This window comes from Sarcophilus harrisii, chromosome 1 (assembly GCF_902635505.1).
Source record: "Sarcophilus harrisii chromosome 1, mSarHar1.11, whole genome shotgun sequence".
NCBI lineage: Eukaryota > Metazoa > Chordata > Mammalia > Dasyuromorphia > Dasyuridae > Sarcophilus > Sarcophilus harrisii.
Genome location: NC_045426.1, coordinates 169733382 through 169747518, shown reverse-complemented (window position 1 = coordinate 169747518; position 14137 = coordinate 169733382). Strand labels below are relative to the sequence as shown.

Here is a 14137-nt window from a genome sequence, read left to right as displayed (position 1 = left end):
TGCCTCAGAGTCCCCATCTGTATAATGAGCTGGAGAAAAAAATGGGAAACCACTCCAGTATCTTTGCCAAGAAAACCCCACTTGGGGCCATGAGCAGTCAGACAAGACAGAAAAACAACTGAACAAAAGCAGGGTCACACAGCTTGTTTATGCCAGAGGAGGAACTGCTCCTGCTTCCAGTCAGCCCTCAGATAGCTTCTCCTTCTCTCCCACCCCCATATTTAAGGAATGAAAAATGTTTCTCTAACCAACAATAAAGTTTCGACAAACAATATAAAGGTTTGTACCTGGACTGTTCTCCCTTCTCATCGTGACCTTCTGACCTCCCTCAAGTCTCAGATAAAATCCCGCCTAATACAGGAAACCTTCCCAAACATGCCTTAATCCCAGTGCCTTCCTTTTGCTGGTGATCTCCAATTTATCCTCTAACTTGTTTGTTGCTTCCAATCACGTCTGACTCTCTGTGACCCCATTTGGGGTTTTTTTTTGGCAAAGACATTGGGCTGATTTGCCATTTCCTTCTCCAGCTCATTTAACTATGAGGAAAGTGAAGCAAACTGAGTGAAGTGCCATGCCCAGGTTAATACACTTACAAGTATCTGAGGCTGGATTTGAACCAGTTTTCCTGTAACATTAGAAGATAAATAAATGTCCTATGTGTTTTATTTTATGCATTTGGAAACCTAATTCTTTTTTTCCCCTAGAGGCAATTGGGTTTAACTGACTTGCAGTGCACCTAGTATGTGTCAAGTATCTCAGTCTGCATTTGAATTCATGTCCCTCTGCCTCCAAGGCCAGTGCTTTATCCACTGTGCCAACCAGTTGCCCCTATTTGTAGATACTTGTTTCATGTTGTCTCTTCAATTAGATTATTAAGTTCTCCAACAGAAAATGCTTTTTGCCTTTCTTTGTATCTTCAAAGTTTAGTAGGGCCAGGAACATAGTAGATGCCAAATAAGGGTTTAATGACTGATGCTGTCTTTTTTTCAAGGACCTATATTGCCCCTCATTTACACTGAGTCATTTACATGAGGAATAACTTTTAAGGTTAAAAAGAAATCCTACCCGTGAAATTGTCAAAGAACTGACAGGCAGTTTTTTCTCATAGGTTCTATCCATTAAGGAGGCCAGGTCAGCTGTGAAAACACAAAAATTCAATTTAGTTAAAAAATAATATAGCTAACATTTAGATTCTCTCTTAAAGCTTGCAAAAACCTTTTCCATATTTTATTTCATGTATATCCTCCCAACACCTTTGAGGAGAATGTTATTAGCTTCATTTTGCCAATGAGACAAGGTGATCTTCCCTGGACTCACTCAGCTAATAAGAATTTGAGGTCAGATTTGAATGCAGGTTTTCCAGATTCCAGCCCTTTATCCATTGTACCACCCAGCTGGTACCAAATTATTGCAAGCACTGAATATAAGAATATAGAGTTTGGAGCAAGGGAGTGATTACATCCAAAGAAAGCAAATGTGGACACTGCCCAGCACAGAGCAGACACTTAATAAATGCTTATTGATTAATTGATTGGGGAAAAAGGGAAGAGAATAGATAGAGGTGGGAAAATTTATTAGGAAGGCTGGTGAAAACTAATTATTAACCAGCTTTTCTTTTTTTTATTATTATAGCTTTTTATTGACAGAACATTTGCATGAGTAATTTTTCAACATTGACCCTTGGCAAAACTTCTGTTCCAACTTTTCTCCTCCTTCCCTCCACCCCCTCCCCTAGATAGCAGGCAGTCCCATACATGTTAAAGTATATGTTAAATACAATATATGTACACATATTTATATAGTTATCTTTTTGCACAAGAAAAATCAGATTTAGAAAGGTAAAAATAACTTGGGAAGAAAAACAAAAATACAAGCAAACAACAACAGAAAAAGTACAAATGCTATGTTGTGGTTCACTCTCATTTCCCAGTGTTCTTTCACTGGGTGTAGCTTAACCAGCTTTTCTTGCAATGGCCTCTATCAATCACATAGAACAGGCCAAAGTCTCTCCTCTTTTCTTCTTTCCATAAGGCTTTAGTTTTCTCTAAGAAAAATTTAAAAAGTCTTCATTCTAACTCAGTGACTTTCTGAAGATCACATGAGTCCCTATGTCCATCACTATCTCTTGCTTGGATGACCAGACATGTTTCCATGGAGATGGGGGAGACACATCCAGAGTAGGTACTTAGTTACCTGTATACTTGTTACATATTCTCGTTGTGTTAAGGCAAAGTGAACCTCTTTGTGCTAATGGTTCAATGGTTTTCGAGTGCCTTATTTTATCCCCAAGTAGAACCTGAACTAAGGGAGCACCAGAATGACAGCTGCCTCTAATGGAAAGCTATGGCATTCTTCCAAGCATGGAGTTAAGAGGCATGGTCCAAAGTTATTTGAGAGTGGGAAGAGAGAGGGGGGACAGACCTGAGGCAAAACTGGGAGAACTTTTTTGATACTGATATTGATATGGGCGGTAAAGAAGAAACAATATAAAGACTTCAGACATGGGAAATTGGTGTCCCAGAGAAACAAGGAAATCAGGAGAAACAAGCTTAGGGAGAAATCTTTGGTTTCAGATGTGTTTTGTTTGAGCTGCAGGAAGAATATCCAGATGAGAATGGGCACCTTGTAGACAGATGGACATGTGGGCCTGGATCTTGAAAGATTTGGTAATGATCTAGGTAGAACAGATCCCTGAAGTTGTGGGAGGGAATGAGTTGCCAAGGAAAAGGATGTAAATAATGATGAGGATGACAGATTTAAGAAAAAAAAAAAGCAGTGCTTTAAAGTTGACTTCATGTACATTATCTTTGCAACCCTATAAGATAGGAACAAGTGGTTTCATTTTCCCCAATGGCCAGATGCAGAAACTGAAGTCCAGAGAAATTAAGCACATGCCCACTATCCACACAGCTGATGAATATGAGAGAAATGATCTGAAACCATATCTTCTTAATTCCAAATAGAGAATGGACCTTTTAAAGGTTTGGGAAAAGGAAAAGGACCAATCAAATAGAGAGAGAACAGGTTATCAGAGAGGAAGAATCAGGACAGTGTAGACAGTCTCTGAAGTCAAAGGAGGTCAGTAACGAATGCTACAGAGTGGCTGAGGCAAATGAGATCTGAAAAAATAAAACCAAAAAGTCCTCAAAGGATTTGGCAACGAAGAGGAAACATTCAATGTCTGAGGGAATGACTTCAGCAGAAAGGTGGGAAATGGTGTCAGATTACGAGATGAAGAGGAGGTATCAGGTCTAGAATACCTTTTCAAGAAGTGTGATTGTGATGGGAATAGAGGAGAGGAATCAGTAACTGTTGAGATTGAAAGACTTTGGGGGAAAGTGGGGAAACCGAAGCATGTTTGAAGACAAATGGCAAAGAACCAACGGAGAGAAAATGATCCATGTGAGAGAGGGAAGGAGAATTTAAGAGTACAAATAGTAACATCTGTGAAAGGAATACCCTAGAGACAGGAAGAAAGAAGGGCTTGGGAAGTGATAAGAGGAACATCTATAGGATAAGCAGGGAGAGTTAACATCAGATGGCCTCAAAAAAAAAAAAAAAAACCCACAATAAAGTAGCAAGTTACCTATCTAAGAGTGGAAGTAGGGCTATCATTGGATTTTGTTTGTTTGTTTAGTTGTTTTTCAGTGGTGACTTTCCCATGATGTCATTTGGGGGGTTTTTTGGCCAATTTTTGCCATTTCCTTCTCCAGATCATTTTACAAATAAAGAAACTGAAGCAAACAAGGTGAAGTGACGAGGGTCACAACAGCTGGTAAGTATCTGAGGCTAGCTGTGTAAGAAGAAAGAGGTTTTGAGAATACAAGAGTTAAAGGGAAAAGGTATTTATTAAACTCCTACTATATGCCAGGCACTACACTAAGGGCTTTAAAAACATTATTCCACTTTATCCTCACAATAACCTTGAGAAGTAGGGGCTACTGTTACCCTGGATTTACAACTTTAGAAACCAAAGCAGAGGTCAAAAATATGTCCAGGGTTACAGTGTTGTAAGGCTAGATTTGAACTGAAATCTCCCTGGCTCCAGGTTTGCCATCTCGATAAGCTAGCAAAGTGGAAAATTAGATAAGTTGTAGAGGGCCTTGGTAAGATTATAAATTAGAAAAGAACCTTAATCAAATGCATTTTTAAAGAAAAATCAGTGTGACAGGTAATAGACCAATTGGTAAGGTGTCAAGGAAAATCATATATCCTATTAATTGTAAAACAAGAATTTATTTTAAAACAACAACTGCAACAGTATTTTCTATTAGTAAAAGAAGAAATAGAGAAATTAATCACACACTTTTGAAGGGGTTTATTCATGACACTTTTTTTTTAATGTACTCTACATTCATCTTAAAATAATATTAGATCTGTCTCTCTTGCATTCCTTCTCTCTGCCCCTTCCCCCTTTTCTCTGAATCAGCTGCAAAAATACATGGATAGTTTCTTCTGGTTTTCAATCTGATTAGAAGAGCAGGGGAAAAGGAATTTCACACAAAAGCCAATGCCAATGTGTTCGGCTGGCAGGAGGAATTGGGGGGGAGGGGAAAGTTGTTGCGAGGAGAAAACTAGTGTTAATTGAATTCAAAATGTATGATGGTAACAGTGTGAAATAAGGTTGGAAAGGTGCATTTCATGCTAATCTCCCCCCAACCCTATTTTGCAGATTCTACAGTTCTACAGAACTGAATAGCCAAAAGTGAAAGGGAAGTTACAAGTTTAAATATTAAATTACTCTTAATGCTAGAAAGGTATAAGAAAGATTAACTTTTCTTGTGACTCTTTTAATATTCAAGTATTAAATTATTTCAAAGGTAAATAAAACCATAAAAACCTAAACATGAATAAGAAGGCCAATTAACATGGCTAAATTTGAGCACTTACCTATTAATGAGGTTAGAATGCTAACTAAAATAAAGTTCTTCAAGATGACTTTCAAAGGAGTGGTCCTATTTAATTGTGTGAAATATAAAGGGAGGAATCTTTCATATTTGCTCAAAGCATATGGATGTAAAGGGATAGAACAGCACAGGAATCTATTATCTCTGAATATAGCAGCAAATGGGCCATTGGAAAGGTTTAGAAAACAAAAAGTATAAGGAACATTTTAAATTTAGGAGGCTTGTCTGATCACTTTGTAAAGTAACTCAAGGTACTATTTTAGTTTGTACCAATGGCAAACTTCAGCCAAGTGGAACTAAGCTTTCTCTTTAGATAGCTAACAGCTGCAGTATAGGATGGATGGCATTAGCATAATGCAAGTCAGAGCAAGATTTGCCTCTAAATATAGTCTATAACCAATAATCTAATGTTACAGTGCTGGGTATGATGAATGAGGCAGGGAACTGGAGAAGATAGCAGAGCAGCTGCCAGACTCAAAGGCCAGTCCAGCACCACTGGCGTTGGGACTCCGACTCAAGGAATTCTAGTCTTGATTCCAGATGTCAGTGAGCTGCCAGTGGTCAATGAAGTCTGGTTTGCAATGGGAGTGGTATGTGGCGTGGCAGAAAGACTGCTGAATCTGGATTTAGGTCATCCAGGCTATATCCTTATTTAATCTCTCTGGGTCTGTTTTCTCATCTATAAAATAGGGGGCTTGGACTAGATGACCTCTATGGTCCCTTTGAGGTCAAAATGTATGATCCTCTGACCTTAGTTACTTTCTCATAACTCGGTTCATCAGTCACACACACCAACTTTATAACTGATGAATGTTGTTGTTTAATTGTACACAGAAATAACAAGATTATGTGATGATCAACTGTGATGGACTTGACTCTTCTCAACAATGTGGCGTTTCCAGACAATTCCAATAATCTTGGCTATCTATATCTAGAGATGGAGATGGAGACTGAATGTGGTTTGAAGCATAGTATTTTCATCTTTGTTTTTTTCTTTCTTGTGGTTTTTCCTCTTTTGCTCTGATTTTTCTTGTACAACATGACAAAATATAGAAATACGTTTAAAATTATTGTACATATTTAACCTATATCAGACTGCTTGTTATCTTAGGGAAGGGGATGTAAGGGAAGGAGAAAAAACTTGGAATACCAAGTCTTACAAAAATGAATGTTGAAAACTATATATACATGTATTTGAAAAAAACAGAATACTACTGAATGATGTTATTCAATCATGTCCAACTCGTCAAGACCCCATGCACATCAGGGCCTTCTATTCTCTACGATCTTTTAAAGTCTGTCCAAGTTCATGTTTAATACTCCGATGATACTATCTATTCATCTCACCTTCTGTCATCCCCTTTTCCTTTTGCTTTCAATCTTTCCCAACATCAGGATCTTTTCTAATACAGTAGTCTTCTCATTATGTGGCCAAAGTATTTAAACTACAGTTTCAGTATTTGATGCTTCAGTGAATAGCCTGAATTAAATTTTTTAAGTGTTGACTGACTTGATCTCCTTGCTGTCAAAAAGATCCCCAAAAGTTTTCTCCAATACCACAATTTGAAAGTGTCAATTCTGTGGCATTTAACCTTCCTTACAGTTCAGCTCTCAATCATACATATAATTGTTGAATGGAGGCTAGCAAAAGCCAAAGAGAAAAACTGAACTGGCATTTTTCCCCCTGACAAAACCTGAAGCTATTAGTGACCATCTGTTCACAAGACTTCACATAATTGTGCCAAGAAGCATAGGTCAGGATATCAATGCTTTATTTAGAGAAACCAAAGCTAATAATGAAGATTCAGCAAATATTTATCAGGTGCCCAAAACAGTGCTAGGTAGTAAAGGATAGTTACAGGATTATGGCTTTATGGACCAAGACATGGTTCATGATTAAGGAGACAAGAATTACACATAATTTAACATTTAAAGAAAAAGACAGAAAATGGCTGTATATCAAATTGAATGGCATAGAAAATCAGTTGTATGGAAGTTGGAGAGGAAACATAATCATTATTGTTATGTAAAAGTGTAGTTGAAAGAGCTAATACTGTGCCTAAGGATCCTCTAAGATGGGAGCTCTCCAAGGTTGTGTTTTCAACCCTCTTCTCTCCCTCGTTCTTGGCAATTTCATCGACTCCCAGGGCTTCAATTATCACTTATACTCAGATGAACAACTCAACAACTCAGTCCTTATATATCTACAAATACATCTCACTAGCTGACAGATATCTCCACAAATCCCCCAAAAAGTGAATTTTGTTTTCCTCAAAACGCATTGCTCTTGATTTCACTCTTGTCATGAGAGTGTTACTTACCCAATCTCCACGTTTGGTGTGATCTTGGACAGTGGTCTTCTCTCTTACCCACCTCTTAAAGCTAAACAGTCCACAACCCCTTCTGATTCCATCTCTTCAATATCCTGTTCATCTCTTCCTCTTTATTACTGCTACCACAACTCTAGTACATTCTTTCATCACCAACTTCATGGGCTACTTGTAAAAGCCTCTCCTCCTAACAGGTTCTACTTCACCCTTACCCCCCTCCCAAATCTTCATAATAGAGCCAGAATATTTAAACTTATCCAAAAAGATGGTCAGAGCATTTCTGTGCTCAAAACTCTCTAAAACAGGGATTAACAGGGGTTATCTGTGATTTTTTAAAATGATTTTTAAAAATATATATTTTGATAACTATTCCAATATAATTAATTTTTTTTTAATAAGGCAGCACTTAGCACAGTTCCTGGAACATAGCAGATAATAAATGTTTATTGATTGATTAATTCTATGTATTTTATTTTATGCATTTAAAAACATTGTTCTTATTTCTAGCCATATGAAAAGATGATCCAAGTCATTATTAATCAAACAAATGCAAATTAAGACAACTCTGAGATACTACTACACACCTGTCAGATTGGCTAGAAGGACAGGGAAAGATAATGCAGAATGTTGGAGGGGATGTGGGAAAACAGGGACACTAATACATTGTTGGTGGAGTTGTGAATACATCCAACCATTCTGGAGAGCAATTTGGAACTATGCTCAAAAAGCAATCAAATTGTGCATACCCTTTGACCCAGCAGTATCACTACTGGGCTTATATCCCAAAGAAATCTTAAAGAAGGGAAAGGGATCTGTATGTGCATGAATGTTTGTGGCAGCCCTCTTTATAGTGGCCAGAAACTGGAAACTGAGTGGATGCCCATCAATTGGAGAATACTGAATAAATTGTGGTATATGAATATTATGGAATATTATTGTTCTGTAAGAAATGACCAGCAGGATGATTTCAGAAAGGCCTGGAGTGACTTCCAGGAACTGATGCTGAGTGAAATGAGCAGGACCAGAAGGTCATTATTTACTTTAACAACAATACTATATGATGATCAATTCTGATGGACATGGCCCACTTCAACAATGAGATGAACCAAATCAATTCCAATAGAGCAGTAATGAATTGAACTAGCTATACCCAAGGAAAGAACTCTGGGAGATGACTATGAATCACTACATAGAATTCCCAATCCCTTTTGTCTGCCTGCATTTTTGATTTCCTTCACAGGCTAATTATACACTATTTCAAAGTCCGACTCTTTTTATACAGCAAAATAACTGTTTGGACATGTATGTATATATATTGTATTTAACTTATACTTTAACATATTTAACATGTATTGGTTAACCTGCCATCTGGGGGAAGGAGTGGGGGAAAGGAGGGAAAAAGTTGGAACAAAAGGATTTGCAACTGTCAATGCTGAAAAATTACCTATGCATATATCTTGTAAATAAAAAGCTATTAAAAAAAAAAAAAAAAAAAAGAACTTTCCAGCTTAAAAAAAAATAAAAACATTGTTCTGAGAAGGAGTCCAAAGACTTCACCAGACTGGCAAAGGAGTGACAGAAGCTTCCTTGGCCTTTCAAGGTCTTCCACAATACAGTGGGCCATTTCCTGTATAACCTTATTTCATTTTTATTTCCCTCCATGTATGTCAGGTTCTTGCCAAACTGGGCTACTTACCACCCATCCTCTGTACATGCCTTGACTGTTCCCATCTTTCCAGCTTCACTCAGGCTTTTCTCTCTGCTATCCCTCTTCACATTTTAAATTAGTATTGGCATTGTAAAGTCCAAATTAAATGCCATCTCCTTCATGGAGTTTTCCTAATCCCAGCCCACCTCACCCAATTGGCAAAGACCTCTCTCTTCTTGGATATCTAATCACCTTGCTTGCCCTTCTCTCATATACTTACTATATATTATTTTATATATATATTATATATCCCACTCCTTCCCACTACTAGATTGTAAACTTCATGAAGACAGGAACTATGTCTTATGTCAAGTTTTAATATCCTCCAGTACTTAGCCCCATTATACATACCAGGTTCTTAAATGTGTGTGATACTGTTTGTTCACACAGAGCATATATATCTCAAAGAGCTGTAAACTATTAAAGTTTAAAATCTCATTACAATTTTTGAAAGATTCTCTATACCATGTGATCCATTGAACACTACTAAATGTTAAAATTGAAGGAAAATAACTAACTGGAAAATGTAAGGGTTAAAAAGCCTCTGGGAGCAAGGAATGGCTCAAGGCCTGTGGGAGGACCTGAGGGATAAGAGGTTCTGAGGTGCAGGCAAGTCCTATGTGGAGGTGGGGTATAGCCCCAGGAGGCGGTGTCTGACCCCAGGTACTACATATTTCCCTCCTTAGTGCTCTCAAAGCTTAGCACACCTCCTTCCTTCTTCTTGGGCCAATCCCGTTATGACCTGCCTGTCCTGGTTCCTAGAGGACCTCCTCTTCCCCCGGATCCTTAAGGGGGTATAAATATATGCTAAGAATAAAGTTCTCTTTCGCTTCACCCCTACCTCCTGGTGATCTGTCTCTGTGGGATCCAGGTTGGTGCCCGAAGATGGGTAAGTGTGGCCTAACTATGCCTTTGATGAACAGGCATTAAGAGTAGTCCACAGGGGCATAACAGAAAAAATACCATGCTCAAATAAATAATTATCTATAACCTATTTAAACTCCATCTCTAGGATTCTGAAGACTTCCCATCAGAAATAAAAATCCTTTTTGTTATCACCAAGGCTTTAATGATAATCTTAAAAAAAAAAAAGATCTCCAGGACAAAATTGTGATGAGGAAGAGCAGCAAAGGGGAAAGGGCTCCTGTAAGCATTAGAAACTACAAAAAATTACTAAATAATTTCATATCTCTCTAGTTCTCATGTATTTACAAAACACTGTTTCTCAACCACCTAATATATATTTGGAAGGCAAGGGCCAGAGAGGTCATATCTTACCCAACCTCCTTATGCTACAGAGGAAGAAATTGAAGCCCCACAGAAAATTGCTTTGCTAACTGGCATAGGTAAGGAGGAGAGGGATTTAAACGTGGGCCCTCTTCTGGCACCTTCAAACCCAGACATTTTTTACCTCTACCCTTATGAGCCTGAAGGTTCTTGGACACTTTAGTGAAGTGATAAACTATAGAGACCACTGAGTAGTGCTCCCTGGAATTCTGAAAGTCTAAAGAAGCTAAAATGGACGAGGATTATTTGTTGTTCTGAGCTGATGCTATTGCTCCGCTGGTTTTGTTGTTGTTTTGGTTTTTTTGTCCTCTGAAGAAAAGCAATTGGAGTAGCTGGGTGGTACGATGGTTAGTTAGACTTCTGGAATCAGAAGTAACTGTGTTTAAATCTCAGACTTTTACTAGCTGTGCGATTTTGGGCAAGTCACTCATGTATTATCTTTGCAGAGAGAGAGAGAGAGAGAGAGAGAGAGAGAGAGAGAGAGAGAGAGAGACAGACACAAAGAGATGAGAAATAGAGGGATAACAGAGAGATAGGGAGAAAATGAGGGAAAGAGAGAAGGAGGGAGAGAAAGAATAAGAAAGAGAGAGAAACACAGAGAGGAAGAGGAAGGGAGAGAGAAGAAAAGAGATGGGGGGGGAGAGGGAAAGAGAAGAGACAGAGAGAGACAGACACAAAGAGATGAGAAATAGAGGGATAACAGAGAGATAGGGAGAAAATGAGGGAAAGAGAGAAGGAGGGAGAGAAAGAATAAGAAAGAGAGAGAAACACAGAGAGGAAGAGGAAGGGAGAGAGAAGAAAAGAGATGGGGGGGGAGAGGGAAAGAGAAGAGACAGAGAAAGAGAGAGAAACAGAGAGAGGGAGAAAGGAGAGACAGAGAGAGGGATGGAGAGAGACAGAGGGAAGGAAAGAAGGAGGGAGGGAGGGAAGAGGGGAAAGACAGAGAAAGACACAAAGAGAAAGAAAGAAAGGAAGATCAAAGAAAGAGACAGACAGAGACAAAAGCAATTACAGATGATCTAAAACATGCCCAGAAGTAAATGGTAGAAGCTGGAAAAGCTTACACAGTTAAACTTGGAACACAGATTTTGTGTGTGTGTATGTGCCAGAAGCTTTATAACAAAGTGATTTGATAATGGAGAATTTGGAAACATTCTTCAGCAGTTCCATTCTAATTGGAATGAGAACTCAGAAGGGTGACACACACAAGGCAAAGTCACAGTCACCTCCAGGAGTAGCAGCAGATGGCAAACAGGAAGGCTTAGAGAGGAACAGATGTCAGAGAGATGCGAATATTGGACTGACAGAATTTGGGAAGGGTGTAGGAAGCCTCCATTGTGCCTCAAGAGTAAGAGGTGAAAAATGAACCCAGCTAGCCAAGGGTCTCCACAGCTGAAATGATACAGGAATATTTGAATCTCAGCTGATGAGACCAGAGACCAACTCTGAATTCAAATAAGTCTGTGGTAACACCCTACTAATCAAAGGCTTCAAATGTTCAATATGAAAAAAACTATTTCTATGTCCCAGTTAGGGCAACTGGGTAATGCAGTAAATAGAGTGCTAGTCTGGAAAAGTAACTTTACCCCATTTGCCTTGGTTTCCTCATCTGTAAAATGAGTTGGGGAAGGAAATGGCAAACCATTCTATTATCTCTGCCAAGAAAAGTCCCAGAGGGGTCATAGTCAGACACAAATTAAAATGACTAAACAATAAGAAATGTCCTAACTATAGCTTATATAAATACAGCACTGCTGATATGGCTACAGATGATTCTGTTTAAAGGAGAATAATGATTTTTTTTGAAAGGGCTTTAGAAAATCCAATCTACCAAATCTTTAATTAAAAAAAAAAAAGCATGCAAAAGATACGTTAATATGTTCATATAATTATGTATAATGTATGATATCTAATATACACATATTATACATTATATAATACAGTATATTCAATGATATATAACAACATTATGTTTATTCTGTTAACAGAATGATGTCTTTCTCAAGATGCTATACTGATGGCTTTTTAAGTTCTATAAATTTAAGATTTCCAAACTGGCTAGTGTTTCTGACCTAGTGAATGTTCTAAGATAATATGATCTTGGTCAGGTCAGTGGAGGTAAATTGCAAAAGCAGAAGATAACTGTGAAATACTTATCAACATTAAACCAATGATGTATCATGATTAAATAAAAGTTGTTCAAAGGTACTTTCACTAGTTTCTGCCCTTTAAGAAGTGAAAATGCCATTTTAATCTCAAAAGCACTATTTAATAATCAATCACTTAACATACATTTATTAAGCAGCTACTAAATGCCAGGCATAATCACCATCAACTCAGAAACTAAAAGTCAGGAAGTACTCTTTACTAAAAGGAAACAAAAAAAATGTGTAACCCCCCAAAAACTTTGCATTTATGCTGTGTTTTTCTATAGCTGTGATAGTACTTCCTCCTCACAATTCTATGGGCTAGGTGGGACAAGTGATATTAATGCCCATTTTAGAGTTGAGGAAATTGAACCTCAAAGACATTAAATGATTAGTCCAAGGTAACCCAGGTAATTCAATTAAGATAAGTCAAGTGGGTCTTGGGCCCAGGGTCAAAGGGCTCTTAAGTATCTGAGGCCAAATTTGAACTCATGTCTTTTAGCACAGCATTCTATCCACTGAGTCATCTGGCTGTCTCCAGGTGCTATTATTCCCCCCATTTTTTTAGGAAGAAACTGAGGCAGAAAGAAGTTAAATGACTTGCCTAAGGTGAAACACCTGCTAAGTGTCTGAGACAAAACATGAACTCAGGTTTTCCTGTCTCAGCATTCTTAACCACTAGCAGCATTATAATTTAAAAAAGTAGCAAAACATTGTTGTTCAGAATATATACCCATCTCTCACCACTGCATTCATTATTTACAAATATAACATATATAATGAAAATATATATAATGAATGCTTTGTACAAACAAAAAAAAATTTTTTTTAACTCCTCTGTAGTGCAGTAAGAAGTATCTATTTTAATAAAATCTAAATCCTAAAGCCTAGAAAGATTTACATGAACTAATGCTGAGTGAAACAAGCAGAACCGGAATACATACTGTACGCAATAACAGCAAAAATGTGGGATGATCAACTATGAAAGACTTGGTTCTTCTCAATGGTTTGGTGATTCAGAGCAATCCCAATAGACTTTGGACAGAAAATGCCATCCACATCCAGAAAAAGACATAATTAGACTGAATATAAATCAACACATGCTATGTTCACTTATTTCTTCTGTTTTTTTTTTTTTTCCCTTCCATGGTTTTTCCCTTTAGTTCTGATTTTTCTCTCCCAACATGATTCAGAAAGCAATGTGCATTTAAAATAAGTAAGTTTAAATAAAATAAAACCCAAATTCAACGTAGCAACTGTAATGGCTTTTTAAGCTTCTCATAGTGGGATTAGATTTGTATTTATCTAAAAAAGATCCCAAGGGAAGGTCCTGATGTCAAGGGCTTTCAAGGATTTGAGGTTGTTTGCTTGAATTCTGGTGAGGAATTTCCAAAGCCCTTTCCTGTTGGATTGGTATGAAAGAGTATATTCAACAGAATGTTGTTCCAACTCAGATAATTACTAGTGTGTGATCCTGGGCAAGTCATCTAACCCTGACTGGCTCCCAAATTTAAATATTACTAATATTTATTGTATTATTATAACATTAATGGATATGAGTATGGCACAGTAATAGGCATTTGACTATTTATGCGGATTTCAGAAAAAAACAGTTCTTAGGAAAAGTAAGAGTAGAAATAATAGATTTGGTATTTGAAGAAACTGGATTTCATTCCTGACTCTTCTGCTAACCAGCTACGTGTCCTTGGGCAAAAAATTTTGCCCTAAAGTTCCATTTCTTTATCTGTAAACTATAAG

The 14137-nt window shown here is 37.6% G+C and overlaps 1 protein-coding gene across 1 annotated transcript in view; it reads right to left on the bottom strand.

Annotated features, from left to right (window-relative positions):
• Positions 1-14137, bottom strand: part of MRPS27 (mitochondrial ribosomal protein S27) — a 120910-nt gene that overhangs the window by 92667 nt on the left and 14106 nt on the right. Inside the window, exon 3 of the mRNA XM_031966707.1 lies at positions 1066-1136. Within this exon, the coding sequence (XP_031822567.1) occupies positions 1066-1136 (71 nt within the window). The remainder of the gene's footprint in view (positions 1-1065; positions 1137-14137) is intronic.